The 18,680-nt window shown below is 35.8% G+C and overlaps 1 protein-coding gene across 4 annotated transcripts in view; it reads left to right on the plus strand.

Moving 5' to 3' along the window:
- The first annotated feature begins 765 nt into the window (after positions 1–765).
- Positions 766–18,680, plus strand: part of rhbdl1 (rhomboid, veinlet-like 1 (Drosophila)) — a 30,511-nt gene continuing 12,596 nt past the window's right edge. For 2 of the 4 annotated variants that reach the window (XM_067378359.1, XM_067378362.1), the window contains exons 1-3: positions 766–793; positions 963–1,050; positions 16,060–16,218. In XM_067378359.1, the coding sequence (XP_067234460.1) occupies positions 1,000–1,050; positions 16,060–16,218 (210 nt within the window). In that variant the 5' untranslated portion in view covers positions 766–793; positions 963–999. Of the gene's footprint in view, positions 794–962; positions 1,051–4,787; positions 5,113–9,247; positions 9,343–16,059; positions 16,219–18,680 lie in introns of those variants that run through there. The other 2 variants (XM_067378360.1, XM_067378361.1) reach the window with 2 other exon arrangements.

Consider the following 18,680-nt stretch of genomic DNA (forward strand, 5'->3'; position numbering starts at 1 on the left):
ATATATTTGTGATTAAACTTAAGTTGATAAAGCACGTTAATAACCTTTTTTGTTTTAACTTTGCGCTCAAGTTGGCGATTGAGCGCGTGACGCTTTAACTCTCGCGCGCGCTGGCAGTTTTCTCTCATGAATGACATTCAAATGGAACATTATTTCGTTTTTGATTTTATAATAATATTAATTATTAGTGTCTGATAGTCAGCTGTGGACTCTTGAAGATGCGGTGTCTTTTGTTACACTTGTATTGGATTGTAACAGAATTGCATCATATAGTAGGTATTAAGCACAATGCGCATCTCACACACCTGTGATGACTGTCTCTCACTGTTTCACACATTCCAGTGTGTGTGTGTCTGAGAGAGAGTTTGATACAGGCTAGTACGTAAAGCATCTCTTTGTGACGTAGTGTGACGTTGTGTAAGGTGTCTGCAGGTGTCTAGTGCTGAAAACAGCACCTTCCCTCAGTCTGTGCACACTCAACCCATGTCAGTTAGATAAATATACCTTATAGATAGATAGATGAAGAAAAAGCAGACACAACAAAGCTATATTGCAATATATTAAGGAAATTCCACTCATGCATCATGGGGTTATTTCTAAACAAATCAATTTATGAATCTGTAATTGGGCACATAATGCAATGCATTATTTCTGTCATAATTTCATAAATAATAAAATGCATATTTACATAAAGTTAGCATTTTTGACTGAAAGTAACTGATTTTACTCATTATAGACTGCTGTGATGATGAAACGTGGGAATTGATTTCCGCTGACCTGGACAATGAACTCGGTGAGTTGCATCCAACACATTTTTCCTATTATAATCATATCTTATAATGGCACTAACCTAGTATACTGAACACTGAATACTGTAGTTTCCTCCACATAAGGTCTGAATTATTGTATCTTGCTATTTAATATGCTGTAATTAACATTTTAAACATTTTTTCCCTGTCTAGGCACTGTTGCAGATGAGCACTTACATCACAGCTATGCATGACGTCAGATATAAGGCAGCTGAGTCACTTGCAATACTTGTTTAATACGGTATGGTTTATGCATATCTACATGATAAAAGTGCAAAAAAGTTTTAATATTAAAAATATATGGTTTTGTGCATTATATGTTATGGAATTGCACATAAAGCACAAAAGCATATCAGTTATCAGTCTGTTAAAAGTTAGTTATTAATAGCAGGTAAATACATAAAATTATAGATTGACCTCCAGAATAGTATCTCTAAAAGAAAGCAGTATTATAAAGGACGCAAAGATTTTATAACACACCGGACCCTGCTAACTTAGACAATATAGTGAATTGATCAGGGGAGAAAAGTGATGTTAAGGCTTATTATGGGATAAAAACTTTCTGATCACACTTGTATGTCTTTAAAATGTCCATTAAGAGAAATGTGTGCACACAAGTGTGGAATAAAAGTCTTTGTTTGGTGTATAGAAAATGACTTGCATAAGTTTCACCAGGAGAGGGCAGCACTGCTCTGTGTGAGGCATTTAATACAGGATATTAAAAATAATAATTTTCTATCTTTAGTTTATTTAGTGTTAGTTTACTTACAAAACAACACATCATAAATAGGCATATAAATAAACTAAATGTGGCTCCTGGTTATTTTGCTGATGTACTTTGATTCCACACCTCATAGTCAACGGCTAATGTGATTACTGAAAAATGATACTGATTGATGCTTTCTGGGAAAAACCGATTTCATGGGGTTTTATGCTCATTGATCAAGGTCAGCACTGTCTTATGCTTATATTATGCTCACAGCGTCGAAAGGTCATGAAGTTCATAAACATGAGGCCAGTAATGGATTGGTAGCACACAAGTATCAATACGAATGAATATCATGATTCACAAATGTCTGTCTGAGGACTCGCACTTTAGTTGATGAAGTGTCCGTCAGCGTCATTGATCCACCCTGAGACGCTGTAGTTGGTGTTACTGTAAATCACTGCAACATGCAGGTGGACAGCTCACCCGTCTCAATCACGCCAGACATTTTCATATAATTGATCATGGTCAGAGTATAAACCAAATTCTAGAAGAGACCAAGAAATGGTGAACCCCCAAGATTGTCTTTTATTCCCATGTGATCTGTTAAATCACTAACAATTAGAGCGTGTTATCTTAAACACTTCTGTCTAAGAAGAAAATCTGCATAATCAGTTTAGCTCCAGGTTAAAATCTGTCGTTGTTGGTGATTTCTAAGGCTGGCATCACTACATTGCTCATAATTAGGCTTAGAGATTTGAACAAACCCCTAACAATAAGTGATATATTTTGGTGTGTTGCTCATCCCACACAGTTTGTTACAGAAACCCATATGGAAAAAAGGTATATTTTTTAACCCTTTTTTTTAAAGTATATAAACTATATATTTTTTCAGATTTTTTTTTTTTAATTTTCCAATATATCTGTATTCTTAAATATATGCTAAATATAAAGCTGTAAACTATGGAAGCCCGTTTCTGCCACTTTTATCTCCGAAATTTGTTTATATCTCACAATTTTGACTTTTTTTCTTACAATTGTGAGTTATAAAGTCACAATTCTGAGATATAAACTTCTATAATTGTGAGAGAAAAAAGTCAGAATTGCGAGTAAAAAGTTTCACACAATTGTGAGTTTACATATATATCTCAAAATTGTGAGAAAAAAGTCAGAATTGCGAGGAAAAAAAGTCAGAATTGTGACTTTATATCATGCAATGCGAGTTTATATATCAGAATTCTGACTTTATAAACTCGCAGTTGTGAGAAAAAAAGTCAGAATTCTAAGATAAAAAGTCACAATTACTGTTTTTATTTTTCTATTTAGTGGCAGAAACGGGCTTCCATAGTTACGTAAGAGGATTAGGGCCAAGCAATAATAAAAATATAAAACCATCTCGAGATTAAGGTTGTTAAATTTCGAGAAAAAGGTCGAGATAAAATTTCGAGAACAAACTCATAAAATTTCGAGAAAAAAGTCGAGATAAAATGTTGAGAATAAACTCATTACATTACGAGAAAAAAGTTGTTAAATTACGAGAACAAATATGTTAAATTAAGAGATTTGTTAATTTAATGACTTTATTCTCAACATTTTATCTCGACTTTTTTCTCGAAATTTAACGACTTTAATCTCGAGATGGTTTTATTTTTTTATTATTGCTTGGCCCTAATCCTCTTCCAAACATAGTAAACAGTACAGCTTTAGGAAATATATTTTTCAAATTAAAAATGTATTTAATTTAAACCATAAAATATATATATATATATATATATATATATATATATATATATATATATATATATATATATATATATATATATATATATATATATATATATATACTGTATATACACACACACTTACACATATATAATGTATGAATGACGCATAATAACAATAACAACAATATATATTTTTTATATATATATATTTCTGGTTATTATATATTTTTAAGTTGTTAGATAGTTAATATTATATAAAACGATTAAGTATTATATATATATATATATATATATATATATATTATAAACGATTAAGAATATATATATACAGCTATGGAAAAAATTAATCTCTTAATTTTTTCCATAGCTGTATATACACACACACACACACATATAGCCTATAGTTATATTACAGATATATAAAAAAATGGCCAAAAAATTAAGGATTTACAAAAAAATCGATATTAGATATATATATTTTTGTATATTTTTATATATATTTTAAAAACATTTTTTTTGTTGTTGTATGTAAATGAATAATATCTTAAATCAAATCAGCGCGAGCCTTAAAATCATCAACAAGAGCATATTGTCATACAGTCTTGTCTAAGCACAGCCTGTTTAGCCTCGGGTGAAAATCTGTTGAGATTTTTTACAGGCTTAATGCAAAGAATTATTTTTTTTTTTTACCAGTTTGGCTGCTTCCTAGTCTGAGTTGAGTCAATCTGAAACAAACTGTGCTAAAACTATGACCCAGATATCTAAGAAGAGCAGTATATTCACAGTACCACTACTGTTAACCAGACCAGATCCTCCCCATATGCAATCCTAAAGATTTAAAAAGAATCCCACATTTTTGTACCACTTTAACAATAATAATCCTCTAAAGGGTCAAGAACATTTTGCTGCCATTAACATCTACTAATTACCTTTATTTATTCACACCATCATGAATAACACAGAGGCATTTTGGACTTTAGAGATTCATCTTTACATTTATTAGCACAGTCCTCAGAGATAATAATTAAACCCAAATGACTTCATTAGTGTGTTGCAGTACATATGTGATCACCAGGATATTACAAGCACAAGCAGTGACTGAACAGCCTGAGTGTGTGTTTTAGGGTTTGTAGTATCTGCTGTGTGTGATTAATGTCTGATTTAGGAACCCTGAGTGCGCTTGCGCTGTGTGTGTGTGTGTGTATGTGTGTGTGTGCACTGCAGTGAACGTGTGTTAGTGTGTTTAGTCTCTCTTTAAGACTCCTGCAGGGTAGATGGAGAGCTGCAGCTCTTTGGACACGCCCCCCTCGTCTCTGATTGGCCGCAGCCCGCCGCCTCCTTCCCCTCCTTCATTGGTATTCAACTAGTACAGTCTTTGTGGAGGACAGAGGGGAGAGAGGGCGAGAGGGAAAGATTTACATAGGTAAAGGCGATACGAGCACAACGAGACGGGCGAGCGGAGAGGGACGGAAGGGTAGAGGAAGGAAAGTGGAGGGAAAAAGAGACAGAAAGTGCATTGACCGCTTTTTAGCTGGATGGAAGCGGGTGCAAAAGTGTCATAAAGATCAATGGGTTCTGGATGGTGACTGGGACTTTGGATTTTAACCCAGCTGGGATCAACCAAACCTGGACTGAACCTCACTGGAGAGCGTCCTGCAGAAACACCACTGGCCCTTGCTAGAGTGCTTGCGAGGGGTCTCTCTCCCCACTGGGGAGGTGTGCCGCACAGACGGACGAACGGACCGCCGGCGCGCGTGTGTGTGTACGTGTCTCTGTGTGCGAATTCCCCCTATGTCCTTCTTTTTGTGGCTGTGTGTGCACCAGGGCCCAGTATATGGATAGAAGCTCTCTGTTTCAGCTCATACAAGAGCAGGTAAGCAGCAGCAGGTTGCTATGGTTACTGCATCCTCCTGTGCGTCGATGTGCATGTGTGTGCATGTGTTTCTAGGCCGATATGGAGCGAGATGGACAGTTGGAATGAATGAGTACGGGAGTGTGTGTGAGAGAGAGGTCCTTATGTTCAGTCAGTGGCTGTTACTCTAGTAGTAGTACACTAGACATCAGCGCTGGTACTGAAGATGCTCGACACACGCTTGGTTCTGTATATGCTAATATATGGTAATTACACTTATATGCATGCTCTTATAGGCTTCATTTATTTGATCAAAAATATAGTAATTTTGTGAAATACTGTTACAACTTAAAATTACTATTTTCTATTTGAATGCATAGCTGAATTTTCAGCATCATTACTTTAGTCTTTGGTGTCACATGATCCTTCAGAACATTATACATGTCATTACTGTCACTTTTGAGCAATTTAATGCATCGAAAGCTTTTGAATGGTAGTGTTTGAGTTTCAATATATAAAAAATCCAAGGATGTTACGATGCAGCTTTTTGGGTGTTTGTGACTTTCAAATCAGATCGGGTTAATTCGGTTCAGTTCACTTGAGTTAGTTTGACTCGTTAGCACTTTTAACAGTATAGATTGTTCAGTTCAATTCAGCTCGGTTCCATTTAGATCAGTTATTAAACTTCTTTATTGCTTTTGACAATATTTATTGTTAAAGGGGACCTATAATGCAACTTTTACAAGATGTAATATACTTGAGTTTCAGCTCAAAATACCCCACAGATCATTTATTATAGCTTATAAAATTTGGCCCATTTTGGTGTGAGCAAAAACATGCCATTTTTGTGTGTCCCTTTAAATGCAAATGAGCTGCTGCTCCCGCCCCCTTTCCAGAAGAGGGCGGAGCTTTAACAGCTCAACAGCTGGAGAATCTCACGCAGCCAAAATGAGGATTGTCAGTAACGGTGTTCAAACATTGTTCAAATCGGAGTCGACACTGATGGAGAGACTCAGGAAGAAGTTACAACTTTTAGAATACAGATGGACGTTTCTGAAGGGATAGTGGATACATTTATGTAGTTATTATGGAGTTGACCCTCGTTTGTGAAGCAGTCCGGCATAAAATGACGGCATATCAACAACACTCTACTACAACAACTCTTCCTCTTCTCTAAAGCAGCCCAACATGGCCCCGCCCCCTTTGTTGTGTTCTCGGGGGCGGGGTTTATGTAAATTTTGGGGTTTGTGATGTCACCAAACCGGGAAGAAGCTTGTTGTAGTCCTTAAAAAATGATTTCTGTACAAGAAAATATCTCCCTTTGCATTGAACTTTCAGCATTGTAACTTTGTTGTTTATGCTCACACAGCAACATTACACACTAACTAAAGTTTAAAAAGTGAAATCATAACCAAGGACCCTTTAAATTCAGCTCATTTCAGTTAAATACAATAGATTTTTAACGATAACTGATAAACCTTTAAAGACAGACCTACTGTGTGCTACTATCAATATAATTTGCTTCTATTGAAGCCATTAGCTTGCATTATTTCGACTTAATTTTAAAATAGTCTTATTTAACAGCAGAAATCATTGTGAAAAACTACATTACCCATGATGCTGTACAGAAAATTCCAACAATCAGTCAAAACAAGCAAAATGCACCAAAAGATCTTGTTAGCCCCGCCCACTACCATAAAGCTCTGCAAATGACGTAATCAATTTGCTCTCCCTATGCTTTCAAAATGTATTTATTCCATATTTTGCAATAAATTTGAAATAGATTGTTTATATATATACGTAAATAATCAACATTTTTAAATGTTTATCTTTATATTTCTCCATCGTTTTTAATCTGATTATGCTGTTTGCAATGCTTCATGGGATTCTAGTTTGTTCCCTGACTTAAGCTGTAAAATCTTGTACCTTTTGTATTTTTAAAGCTTTTCGCTTCAAATCAAAGTTTGTAATGTTATGATTCACCTTGCAGCTGATTGTCTTGGTTCATGGCTTATAACGCTTTAAAATAATGCTTATAACGTTTTGAAATCCCTATGGGAGAAATTAATGGAAAAATACTTCCGGAACCAGCGCCACTGAAAAAGTGGGAATGCACTGTTGCAATCTGTCATTTTAATATAGATATTTCAGTACAGTTTCATTGGAGCTTTTAATAACACAGATCGTCTGGATAAGAACAGGAAAAACTCCTTCAGTGAAAGGAAGGAAGCCTTGGTAACTGAGACTCAAAGACCCAAAAATACTCAAAAGAAGTCATCATTGATCAGAAAATAGCAGAGCACTTCAAGAGATTTAGTGCAAGCAACAGACACCAAGAAATACGACTGTGTTTAGTCATGAAATGACAAGATTTGTTTATTGCACATTGTTTTGTTTTATTCTTTTACCACCTGGCAGGTTACAACCAGTTTGTGTGCAAAAAAATGACTTATTTATACCCTCAATCTGACCTGCCAGCTTGCAGAAGGCATTACTCTCTACGTGCAGAAGTAGAAATTCAAGGAGGTCAGAACTTTTCAGTAAGAGCTTTGACGAACAGTTCATCCAGGGTTTGCTGTTTGAACAGCTACATTACAAGGGGATGCGAACATTGAGATGGTCTGGAGTTTTCTTGGCAAAACTAAAACCTGAAAGCTGGCAGTCCTGGCAGCTCACATTGCATGATTTGCACTCAAAATTCATCAGGATTCGAACAACAGCTTGTTTGAATACATATGCATGAGTATATGCTAATTAGTTTCATTTTTGGAGCAAAAGCAGCTCCTCAGACAGAAATTTAAGGTTTTAAGGTGCTTGAATAAAGGTCACGCTTTCTGGTCTTGGTTTATAACTGCTTTGCATTGGTAATTCATCTGCAGTGGTAGTAGTTCAGTGTTCTCAACTGATTATTTCCCAGTCTAAAATAATAAATAACATAAAATAACACTATATATATATATATATATATATATATATATATATATATATATATATTTGTATGTATATATACTATAACTTTTGTTAGATGCGATTAATCACGATTAATCAATTTGACAGCACTATGTTAAAAAAAATATATATATATGTATGTATATATATATCATCTTTTATATATTATTAATTATCTAATAACTATTTAAAAATAAATATAATAATAACTTGATTTTATATATATATATATATATATATATATATATATATATATATATATATATATATATATATATAAATTGAATAGGCCTATTGTTTAAATACAAACCAGAAATATACTGTTATTATTATATTATATATAGTTTAAAGAATTTATGAATTATGCATAATAATTATAATATGTCGAACTGATGTGTGGTTACTATTGTTGCACATAATTAAAGTTAGTGATTTGAACATTCCCCTTATTACAAGTATTAAACAATGATGCGTAAAATCATTCTAAACTATTATAGCAACCACATAGCAACGCCCGGCAACCATCTTAGAATCCTCGTGGCCACTTTATATATCCATTGTTTCTTTCTAAATAATTATTCATATAATAAATGTGTTTTCTCAAACTTCGCTGAGCATGTATGTGAATTGTAAATGCATACTGTATTTTTAAAGCAATAATTTGAGAATGCTGGAAGTTACACTAGGCAATATCAGTGTGTGTGAATGTGTGTGTGTTTGATTTTGTTGTCTAATCTATGCTGATGCTGAGAGATTAGGTTGATTGATGGATAGGGAAGGCAATCATTCAGTCGGAGGGGCAGAATTGATCTTTGCCTTGAGGGGACGAGGGACACACAGTCATCAGTTCAGTGTGTGTGTGTTTGTGTTGGTATAGTGTGGGTGTGTTTCATATGTTTTTACATGTGCCGTGCTTCTGATTTTGCGTGTACAGTAAGCGTGTTCTCAGACGGAAGTGAGGCCTGACTGTTTTGTTGTGTCGAGTGGGTGTGTGTGTGTTAGTGTACATATGGTGTGAGTGTGTTGCAGCTACTGTGTGTGTTTGTGCAAAGGCAAGATGCTTAACCTTTCAGTTTATTATGATTTTTTTTTATTTTCTGCTGTAGGAAGCAGTGCTGAGCTCAGACTATTTCTGGCTCTAATGCACACGCACACAGTTCACACGTGCAAACACACACACACACACACACACACACACACACACTATTCAACGCTCTGTGTGATAAACTGAATTAATAGAAGACAGCTCTAAATTACACAGTGTCTACTCTCACTGACTGGAGTTCAGTGGTGCTTGTGAAGGTAAGCATTGCTATTGCTTATACTGAATTTTAAAGGTTTGTTTAAATCATTAATCTTAAGTATTAAACTTTGAAAATCCCTTGGGTTTCAACCATATCTAGAGACTAGGGATGGGCGATGCCACTTATTTTCTTTTCGTTCTGATAACAAGGACTATTAAGTCAATTTTTTTAATTTATGAGTATAAACGGAGCCACTTAATTTTGTATTTAAAAGCCATCCTTTTTAAAACATTTAATAGGACTTAACTATAATTTATCAGTCTTCTGTTTTTGTTTATCATTTATTAAAAGCAATTACATAACAAGTAATCATTTTCAATCATAATTATAATTAAGCCATAATAATTAATGCAATATGTAGCTTCAGATTTATTTAGTGCAGTATAATAATGACAGATGATGTAGTCATGTGACCAATCTGTGTTATTAAAAGCACCAATGAAACTGAACTGAAATAGAATCAGACAAAAACACAAAGGTACAAGACTACTTAACGGCTTTTGTGAGGGAAAGAACTACAATCCCATGAAGCATTGCAAACAGCATAATCAGATTAAAATGTAAAAATGTTGAATTTTTAACATTCAAATGTTGAATATATTTTAAGTTTATTGCAAAATAGATTGACGTAATTCGCAGTGCTTCATGGGAGTGGGCGGAGCTAAAGAGATCTCCTTGCTGGTTTCGAAAGTCATTTCACTGGGCGACCATCTTTGAAACACCTCTCGGGCATGCAAGTGCAGCTTCTATCTCTTTGAATGGGGAAACATCAAATGCTGTTCGCCAAGATTTCGATTCAATTTCATATTTGAAATCGCTAATGAAATCTGACAACAACTGTAACATAAATTTTGTGTTTCAAATCATGACAAAAAATGGCATTTTAAGGCTGGATCAAGCTAACGAGCATGCGCAGTCCTAAGCGCGTGTCTACAGGAAGTGTGCATCTGACTGTTTCTAGAGGAACCGGAGCTTCTAACGGCTGCTGCAGTGGCACGATGACTTTACCAATCGCCGATTACCAATCTCTTATTTAGAAGGCGGGACTTATTCCGCCATGTTGCGTGTTGCACTTTCTCCCATTCAAAACAATACGAGTGATGCGTCTTGTGTTATTCTATAGTCTTTGTTTCTGCTCTCTGATTGGTGGAACTTTCTGTACAGCATCATGGGTAATGTAGTTTTTCAACATGAATTCTGCTGTTAAACGATTATTTTAAAACTAAGTTGAAATAATGCTTCAACAGAAGCAAATAATATCGATTAACAACCTCGTAGCTCACAGTAGGTCTGTCTTTAAAGATTTATAAGTTATCTTAAAGGGTTAGTTCACCCAAAAATGAAAATAATGTCATTTATTACTCATGTCGTTCCACACCCGTAAGACCTTCGTTCATCTTCAGAACACAAATTAAGATATTTTTGTTGAAATCCAATGGTTCAGTGAGGCCTGCATAGCCAGCAATGACATTTCCTCTCTCAAGATCCATTAATGTACTAAAAACATATTTAAATCAGGTCATGTGAGTACAGTGGTTCAATATTAATATTACAAAGCGACGAGAATATTTTTGGTGCGCCAAAATAACCAAACAACGACTTATATAGTGATTGGCGATTTCAAAACACTGCTTTATTATGAATCTTTTGTGTCGAATAATGATTCAGATCACATGTCAAACCGCAAAACTGCTGAAATCACGTGACTTTGATGCTCCGAACCGCTGATTCGACACACTGATTTATAACGCTCCGATGCTTCCTGAAGCAGTGTTTTGAAATTAGCCATCACTATATAAGTCGTTATTTTGTTTTTTTTTGGTGCACCAAAAATATTCTCGTCGCTTTATAATATTAATATTGAACCACTGTACTCACATGACCTGATTTAAATATGCTTTTAGTACATTAATGGATCTCGAGAGAGGAAATGTCATTGCTGGCTATGCAGGCCTCACTGAACCATCAGATTTCAACAAAAATATCTTAATTTGTGTTCCGAAGATGAACAAAGGTCTTACGGGTGTGGAACGACATGAGGGTGAGTAATAAATGACAGAATTTTCATTTTTGGGTGAACTAGCCCTTTAAAAATAAATTTCCCTATTAGAGAGTGTTTATTTCCGGAACCCAACTGTTGTGCTCTATAGTTGTGCATCCCACACAGCTATTTACCAACACTATTTTGTTCACTTTAACATATTGTTTTTCATATTAAATAAGTTGAAAAGCACATAGATAGCAACCGCCGCATAGCAACACCCTGGCAACCACCCACAACAACGTAGAATCGTGACACCAACGTTTTTCACAGTCAACATTTTGATCAGAAGATGTAAAAATCTTGTTATATTTACGGTGTGTGTGTGTGTGTGCAGTATTTGCTTTGGCACCAGCTGTTCGGTGAGAAAGAGGGCAGTTGACAGTTGGATTGCTGCACCATATTTAGCATTATATTTGCATAAAACAGCAGCAGTTCGTCCTCTAAGACTCTTCCTCCATGAGCAGCTGCATTGATAGAATGAAGAAAAGAACTGTATAGGCCTCGTGTTTCTCAGACGTTCCTCCTGAGAAAAAGACTCCAGTAATGTGTCTCCTCTAGAGTTTCTCAATACATCTTTTCCAGATCAAATGATATGAGTTGCTACAAGATTTCTATTTCAAATTTTCAAACCATGGTATTTGTCAAAGTAATATCATATTTACCGTGGTACCGCGGCCCCAGTGCTGTTTTGTAAGGGTTACAGTGTAAACCTAAGATCATTTGTGATGAGAAAGCTGACATATTTTACTACTAACACCATATCATTGCTCAGATGTTTCTGCGCTCAGCCATATGGTGTGTATTTTCAGAAACCATGGCAACAGTAAGGCTCTTTTTAGCACACTTAGCCGAACGACAGGCTTTGTTCTCGCACATGTAATCAATGAACGGGCCATCAGGTGCTTTCAGGACAGCTCCAGCTCAGAGACGTGACCCCTGATGATTGGCACAGCTGGGAAACAGATGTTGTTCAGCCTTTAGTGATTACTGTGTTCAGATATCATGATATTTACGTGGTAGACGTGTGGTTGTGCTGTGGTTTGTTTTGGCGCTCGTTTGTTGGTGATTTGTGTACATGATCATGTGGTGTGTGAGGTGACAGAACTAGATCAGTCGCTGGCGGTGACACACACACACACACACACACACACACACACACAGTGTCACTCTTTCTCAGGGTGACACATTGGTAATTTGTAACCATGGTGACACGGCAGCGGCTCTCCTCTGTGCTGAATCGCCTCAGTAAATGATTCTTTCACTTCCATCCTTCTCTCCACATGTGTCTGCTGCTCTCATCCCTCCATCCTTCATCCTCCGCTCATTACACAGACCCCTCAGACTCACTCGCTCTCCTTCCTCTTCCTCTTTCTCCAGTCTGTTTCTACATCATTACAGGCAAGATCATTTATTAGTTTATCATTTCTTTCTTTCTTTCTTTCTTTCTTTCTTTCTTTCTTTCTTTCTTTCTTTCTTTCTTTCTTTCTTTCTTTCTTTCTTTCTTTCTTCCCTTTCCTTCCTTCCTGTTCTTTCTTTCTTTTTTTCCCTCCTTCTTTCCTTCTTTCCTTCCTTCCTTCCTATTATTTGTTCTTCCTTCCTTCCTTCCTTCCTTCCTTCCTTCCTTCCTTCCTTCCTTCCTTCCTTCCTTCCTTCCTTCCTTCCTTCCTTCCTTCCTTCCCTCTTGTTCTTTCTTTCTTTCTTTCTTTCTTTCTTTCTTTCTTTCTTTCTTTCTTTCTTTCTTTCTTTCTTTCTTTCTTTCTTTCCTCCCTTATCCTTCCTTCCTTCCTTCCCTTTCCTTCCTTCCTTTCTTCCTTCCTGTTATTTGTTCTTTCTTTCTTTCTTTCTTTCTTTCTTTCTTTCTTTCTTTCTTTCTTTCTTTCTTTCTTTCTTTCTTTCTTTCTTTCTTTCCTCCTTTATCCTTCCTTCCCTTTCCTTCCTTTCTTCCTTCCTGTTATTTGTCTTTTCTTTCTTTCTTTCTTTCTTTCTTTCTTTCTTTCTTTCTTTCTTTCTTTCTTTCTTTCTTTCTTTCTTTCTTTCTTTCTTTCTTTCTTCCTTTATCCTTCCTTCCCTTTCCTTCCTTTCTTCCTGTTATTTGTCCTTTCTTTCTTTCTTTCTTTCTTTCTTTCTTTCTTTCTTTCTTTCTTTCTTTCTTTCTTTCTTTCTTTCTTTCTTTCTTTCTTTCTTTCTTTCTTTCTTCCTTCCTTTATCCTTCCTTCCCTTTCCTTCCTTTCTTCCTGTTATTTGTCCTTTCTTTCTTTCTTTCTTTCTTTCTTTCTTTCTTTCTTTCTTTCTTTCTTTCTTTCTTTCTTCCTTCCTTTATCCTTCCTTCCCTTTCCTTCCTTTCTTCCTGTTATTTGTCCTTTCTTTCTTTCTTTCTTTCTTTCTTTCTTTCTTTCTTTCTTTCTTTCTTTCTTTCTTTCTTTCTTCCCTTTCCTTCCTTCCTGTTCTTTCTTTCTTTTTTTCCCTCCTTCTTTCCTTCTTTCCTTCCTTCCTTCCTTCCTATTATTTGTTCTTCCTTCCTTCCTTCCTTCCTTCCTTCCTTCCTTCCTTCCTTCCTTCCTTCCTTCCTTCCTTCCTTCCTTCCCTCTTGTTCTTTCTTTCTTTCTTTCTTTCTTTCTTTCTTTCTTTCTTTCTTTCTTTCTTTCTTTCTTTCTTTCTTTCTTTCTTTCTTTCCTCCCTTATCCTTCCTTCCTTCCTTCCTTCCTTCCCTTTCCTTCCTTCCTTTCTTCCTTCCTGTTATTTGTTCTTTCTTTCTTTCTTTCTTTCTTTCTTTCTTTCTTTCTTTCTTTCTTTCTTTCTTTCTTTCTTTCCTCCTTTATCCTTCCTTCCCTTTCCTTCCTTTCTTCCTTCCTGTTATTTGTCTTTTCTTTCTTTCTTTCTTTCTTTCTTTCTTTCTTTCTTTCTTTCTTTCTTTCTTTCTTTCTTTCTTTCTTTCTTTCTTTCTTTCTTTCTTCCTTCCTTTATCCTTCCTTCCCTTTCCTTCCTTTCTTCCTGTTATTTGTCCTTTCTTTCTTTCTTTCTTTCTTTCTTTCTTTCTTTCTTTCTTTCTTTCTTTCTTTCTTTCTTTCTTTCTTCCTTTATCCTTCCTTCCCTTTCCTTCCTTTCTTCCTGTTATTTGTCCTTTCTTTCTTTCTTTCTTTCTTTCTTTCTTTCTTTCTTTCTTTCTTTCTTTCTTTCTTTCTTTCTTTCTTTCTTTCTTTCTTTCTTTCTTTCTTTATCCTTCCTTCCTTCCTACCTGTTATTTTCCTTCCTCTTCCCTCCTTTCTTCCTTCCTTCCTTCCTTCCTTCCTTCCTTCCTTCCTTCCTTCCTTCCTTCCTTCCTTCCTTCCTTCCTTCCTTCCTTCCTTCCTTCCTTCCTTCTATTTGTACTTCAGTCCTTCCATCTATCCTTTCTCGCTTCCTGTTATTTGTCCTTCTTTTCTTCCTGTTATTTGTCCTTCCTTCCTTCCTTCCTTCCTTCCTTCCTTCCTTCCTTCCTTCCTTCCTTCCTTCCTTCCTTCCTTCCTTCCTTCCTTCCTTCCTTCCTTCCTTCCTTCCTTCCTTCCTTCTGTTCTTCCTTCTTACTTTCTTCCCTTTATTCCTTTTCTCTTATTTTCATTCATTTCCTTTCTTCCTTTCCTTCTGTCCATAATTGTCTCCCTTCTTTTCATTTCCTCTCATTCAAATTCATTTCCTTTCCTCCCTTTTTCCTTCCCTTTTATGTTTCTATCCCTTTCTTCCTTCCCATTTCCTTCTCTCATTTAATTTTTCTAATTTTCCTTCCTTTCTTTTCTTTCTTTCTTACTTTCCTCATTCCTTCCATCCATTTGTCCATCCTTCCACCCTTTTCTCCCTTCCCTTTCCTTTAATTTTCTCTAATTTCCCTTCCTTCCTCCCCTCCTTCACATCATTTTCTTCCATCATTTTCCTTACATTTCCTAATTTCCTTCCTTCCCTCTCTTTCTTTCTTTCCCTCTCTTTCTTTCTTCCTTTCTCTTTCTATCTTGTTCCATTTCTTCCATTCCTTCCTTTTCCTCTTTTACCCATCTGCCCTCTGAAATTTAAATATAGCATACAGAAGTAATTCAGAGTAAACACAGACAGCAAAAATAGCCGTGTGTGTTCTCCCGGGTTGTCTTTCCTGTTTGGATCTAGTAGGGAAATGCTTCAGGCTGATAGTTACACACAAACTCACACGACAATAGTTACAGAATCTTTGACTGTGTGTGTGTGTGTGTGTGTGTGTGTGTGTGTGTGTGTGTGACAGATGAATTGTGCAGAATGACTATGTTTGAGTCACAACCGCAGTTCCTCGAAACCATGTGTATCTATGTTAAAGAGGTCATATCATGGAAAACAGGATTTTCTCTTTTTCTTGCTCAAACAGTTTGATGCACTATAAAGACATCTTGCTGTTATTCTGTATGTTTATTCATCACAGATTCACTCGCATCAGCTAAATGATTTCATTGCTCACCCACTGGGAGTCATTCCAGTTGTTCTTTAGCGTAATGTTGAATCATACTGTTAAATTTTGATCACATGGTTTTTGTAGAATAAATGAACAAGCAAATGCAAAGCACGTTTATGTTTATTTTGTGTGTTTTGTGTAATAAATGCATGTTACTCCTGAATGTTTACTGTATGTGCATGCATATAAACTAATCATGCGTTCCTTCTCTTTCTGTTCAGCTGGACCCAGAGCAGACTGGTTTTATAGCAGTGGAAAATTTCACCAGTCTAGCTGAGCACCATGAGTTACAGCTGGACCCCAGTAAACTGGAGATGCTGCTGGCGCTGGTACAGAGCAACGAACACGGACACGTCTGCTACCAGGAACTCATAGAACTGGTGAGCCGCATGCATGCAACTTCCAGAAGTCAGTTTTTGATACATCTGCTAAGAGTTGTGTTTACAAGTTACTAGGCATGCACTGCGGACATGGATTTGCGTTCATATGGAGTCATGCAATAGTCACAGATAAACTAGATATCCACAATTGTTCTGCTTTGATTTCTGAGATACAGTACTGTTCAAAAGTTTAAAGTTTTTGGAAAGAAGTCTCTTTGTCTCACCAAGGGTGCATTTAATTAACCAGTACTAGATTAAAACAGTAATGTGAAATATTATTATGATTTAAAGGTTCCCTAGAATAAAAAAATGAATTTACCTTGGCATAGTTGAATAACAAGAGTTCAGTACATGGAAATGACATACATTGAGTTTCAAACTCCATTGTTTCCTCCTTCTTATATAAATCTCATTTGTTTAAAAGACCTCCGAAAAACAGGCGAATCTCAACATAACACCAACTGTTACGTAACAGTCGGGATCATTAATATGTATGACCCCAATATTTGCATATGCCAGCCCATGTTCAAGGCATTACACAAGGGCAAGCAAGAATAACAATAGCGAAAAATGGCAGATGGAGCAATAATAACTGACATGATCCATGATTACATGATATTTTTAGTGATATTTGTAAATTGTCTTTCTAAATGTTTCGTTAGCATGTTGCTAATGTACTGTTAAATGTGGTTAAAGTTACCATCGTTTATTACTGTAATCACGGAGACAAGAGCCATCACTATTTTAATTATTAAACACTTGCGGTCTGTATGATTCATAAACACAACTTCATTCTTTATAAATCTCTCCAACAGTGTAGCATTAGCCGTTAGCCATGGAGCACAGCCTCAAATTCATTCAGAATCAAATGTAAACATCCAAATAAATACTATACTCACATAATCCGAAGCATGCATGCAGTATGCAAGACAGACATCTTGTAAAGATCCATTTGAGGGTTATATTAGCTGTGTGAACTTTGTAAATGCACTGTATTATAGTCGAGAGCTCGGGGGGGCAGGGAGATTTAAAGGGGCCGCAGCCTGAATCGGTGCATAGTTAATGACGCCCCAAAATAGGCAGTTAAAAAAATTAATTTAAAAAAATCTATGGGGTATTTTGAGCTGAAACTTCACAGACACATTTAGGGGACACCTTAGACTTATATTACATCTTGTAAAAACTGGTTCTAGGGCACCTTTAAAATAATTGTTTTCTATTTGAATATATTGTAAAATGTAATTTATTCCTGTGAATTTTCAGCATCATTACTCCAGTCTTCAGTGTCACATGATCCTTCAGAAATCATTCTAATATGATGATTTGCTGCTCAAGAAACTTTTCCAATTATTATCAATGTTAAAAACAGTTGTGCTGCTTCATATTTTTGTGGAAATTTTCAAAATTCTTTGATGACTAGAAAGTTCAAAAGAACAGCATTTATTTGAAATAGAAATATTTTGTAACATTATAAATGTTTTTACTGTCACGTTTGATTAATTTAATCACAAATGTCTTTTTAAAAAATCTTACTGATCCCAAAACTTTGAACTGTAGTGTATATACAGTTTTATTTTTATTTAAAATTTAGTGATCCATTTAACTGTGTTTGTGCAGCCATATAGATTCCTGATGCACAAATATAGAGTGTGACATTTAATTGTCATGTTATTTCAATGAGACCTGGATGAATGCTGTTTGCGTATATATGTGTATTCATGAATGAAAAGCGCTTCCCACAGTCAATAATAGACTGCAGGTCTCAGCTCTGTAATTGCTGTACCTCCACGTGCTTCCTTTACAAATCCAGACGTGTTCCTCTCAGGACCTTGTTCACTCTCTCACTCTTGATACGAGGGGGCGTAAGTGTTTTCACTCTGGCACAGACAGTTGAATCAATTTTGCCGCAGGCTCTTTTAATACACACACACACACACATGACTGCGGTGCTCTGTGTTGACAGTTTTGGTGATCTAGCTAGACTTATTCAGAGATGTGATACGAACCCTCATGTTATCGTGCACAGATGCTTTGCACTTTCTGGACTTCAAGACATACGATGATTTAAAATCATGTTCTACAGGAAGAGAGACTGAGACTGAGGCGGAGAGAAAGCAATGGATTTAAAAGGATTTGGGTGAAGTGTAAATCTGGGGCATGAGGGAGATGAAGGAAACAGGGAAAAGAAAGAAGAGAGTGAGAAATCCTGCATACATAGAGTAATCTGTAAGAAAGTCACAGTTTTAAACTGGTACATGTCTCTGATTGTCTGTGCATGTGCATGTGGCTATTGTGATGTCTGTTAAAGAGTGTATATACACAAAATCACACACAAATACACTGTAAAGAATGTTTATATTTGGAAAACTCATATTAAAATGCTTAATTAACTGTAAGTCATCATATCATGATGAAAAATTATATATTTTAAAAGATAGTACATGTAATAAATATATAATAAT

This window comes from Chanodichthys erythropterus, chromosome 23 (assembly GCF_024489055.1).
Source record: "Chanodichthys erythropterus isolate Z2021 chromosome 23, ASM2448905v1, whole genome shotgun sequence".
NCBI lineage: Eukaryota > Metazoa > Chordata > Actinopteri > Cypriniformes > Xenocyprididae > Chanodichthys > Chanodichthys erythropterus.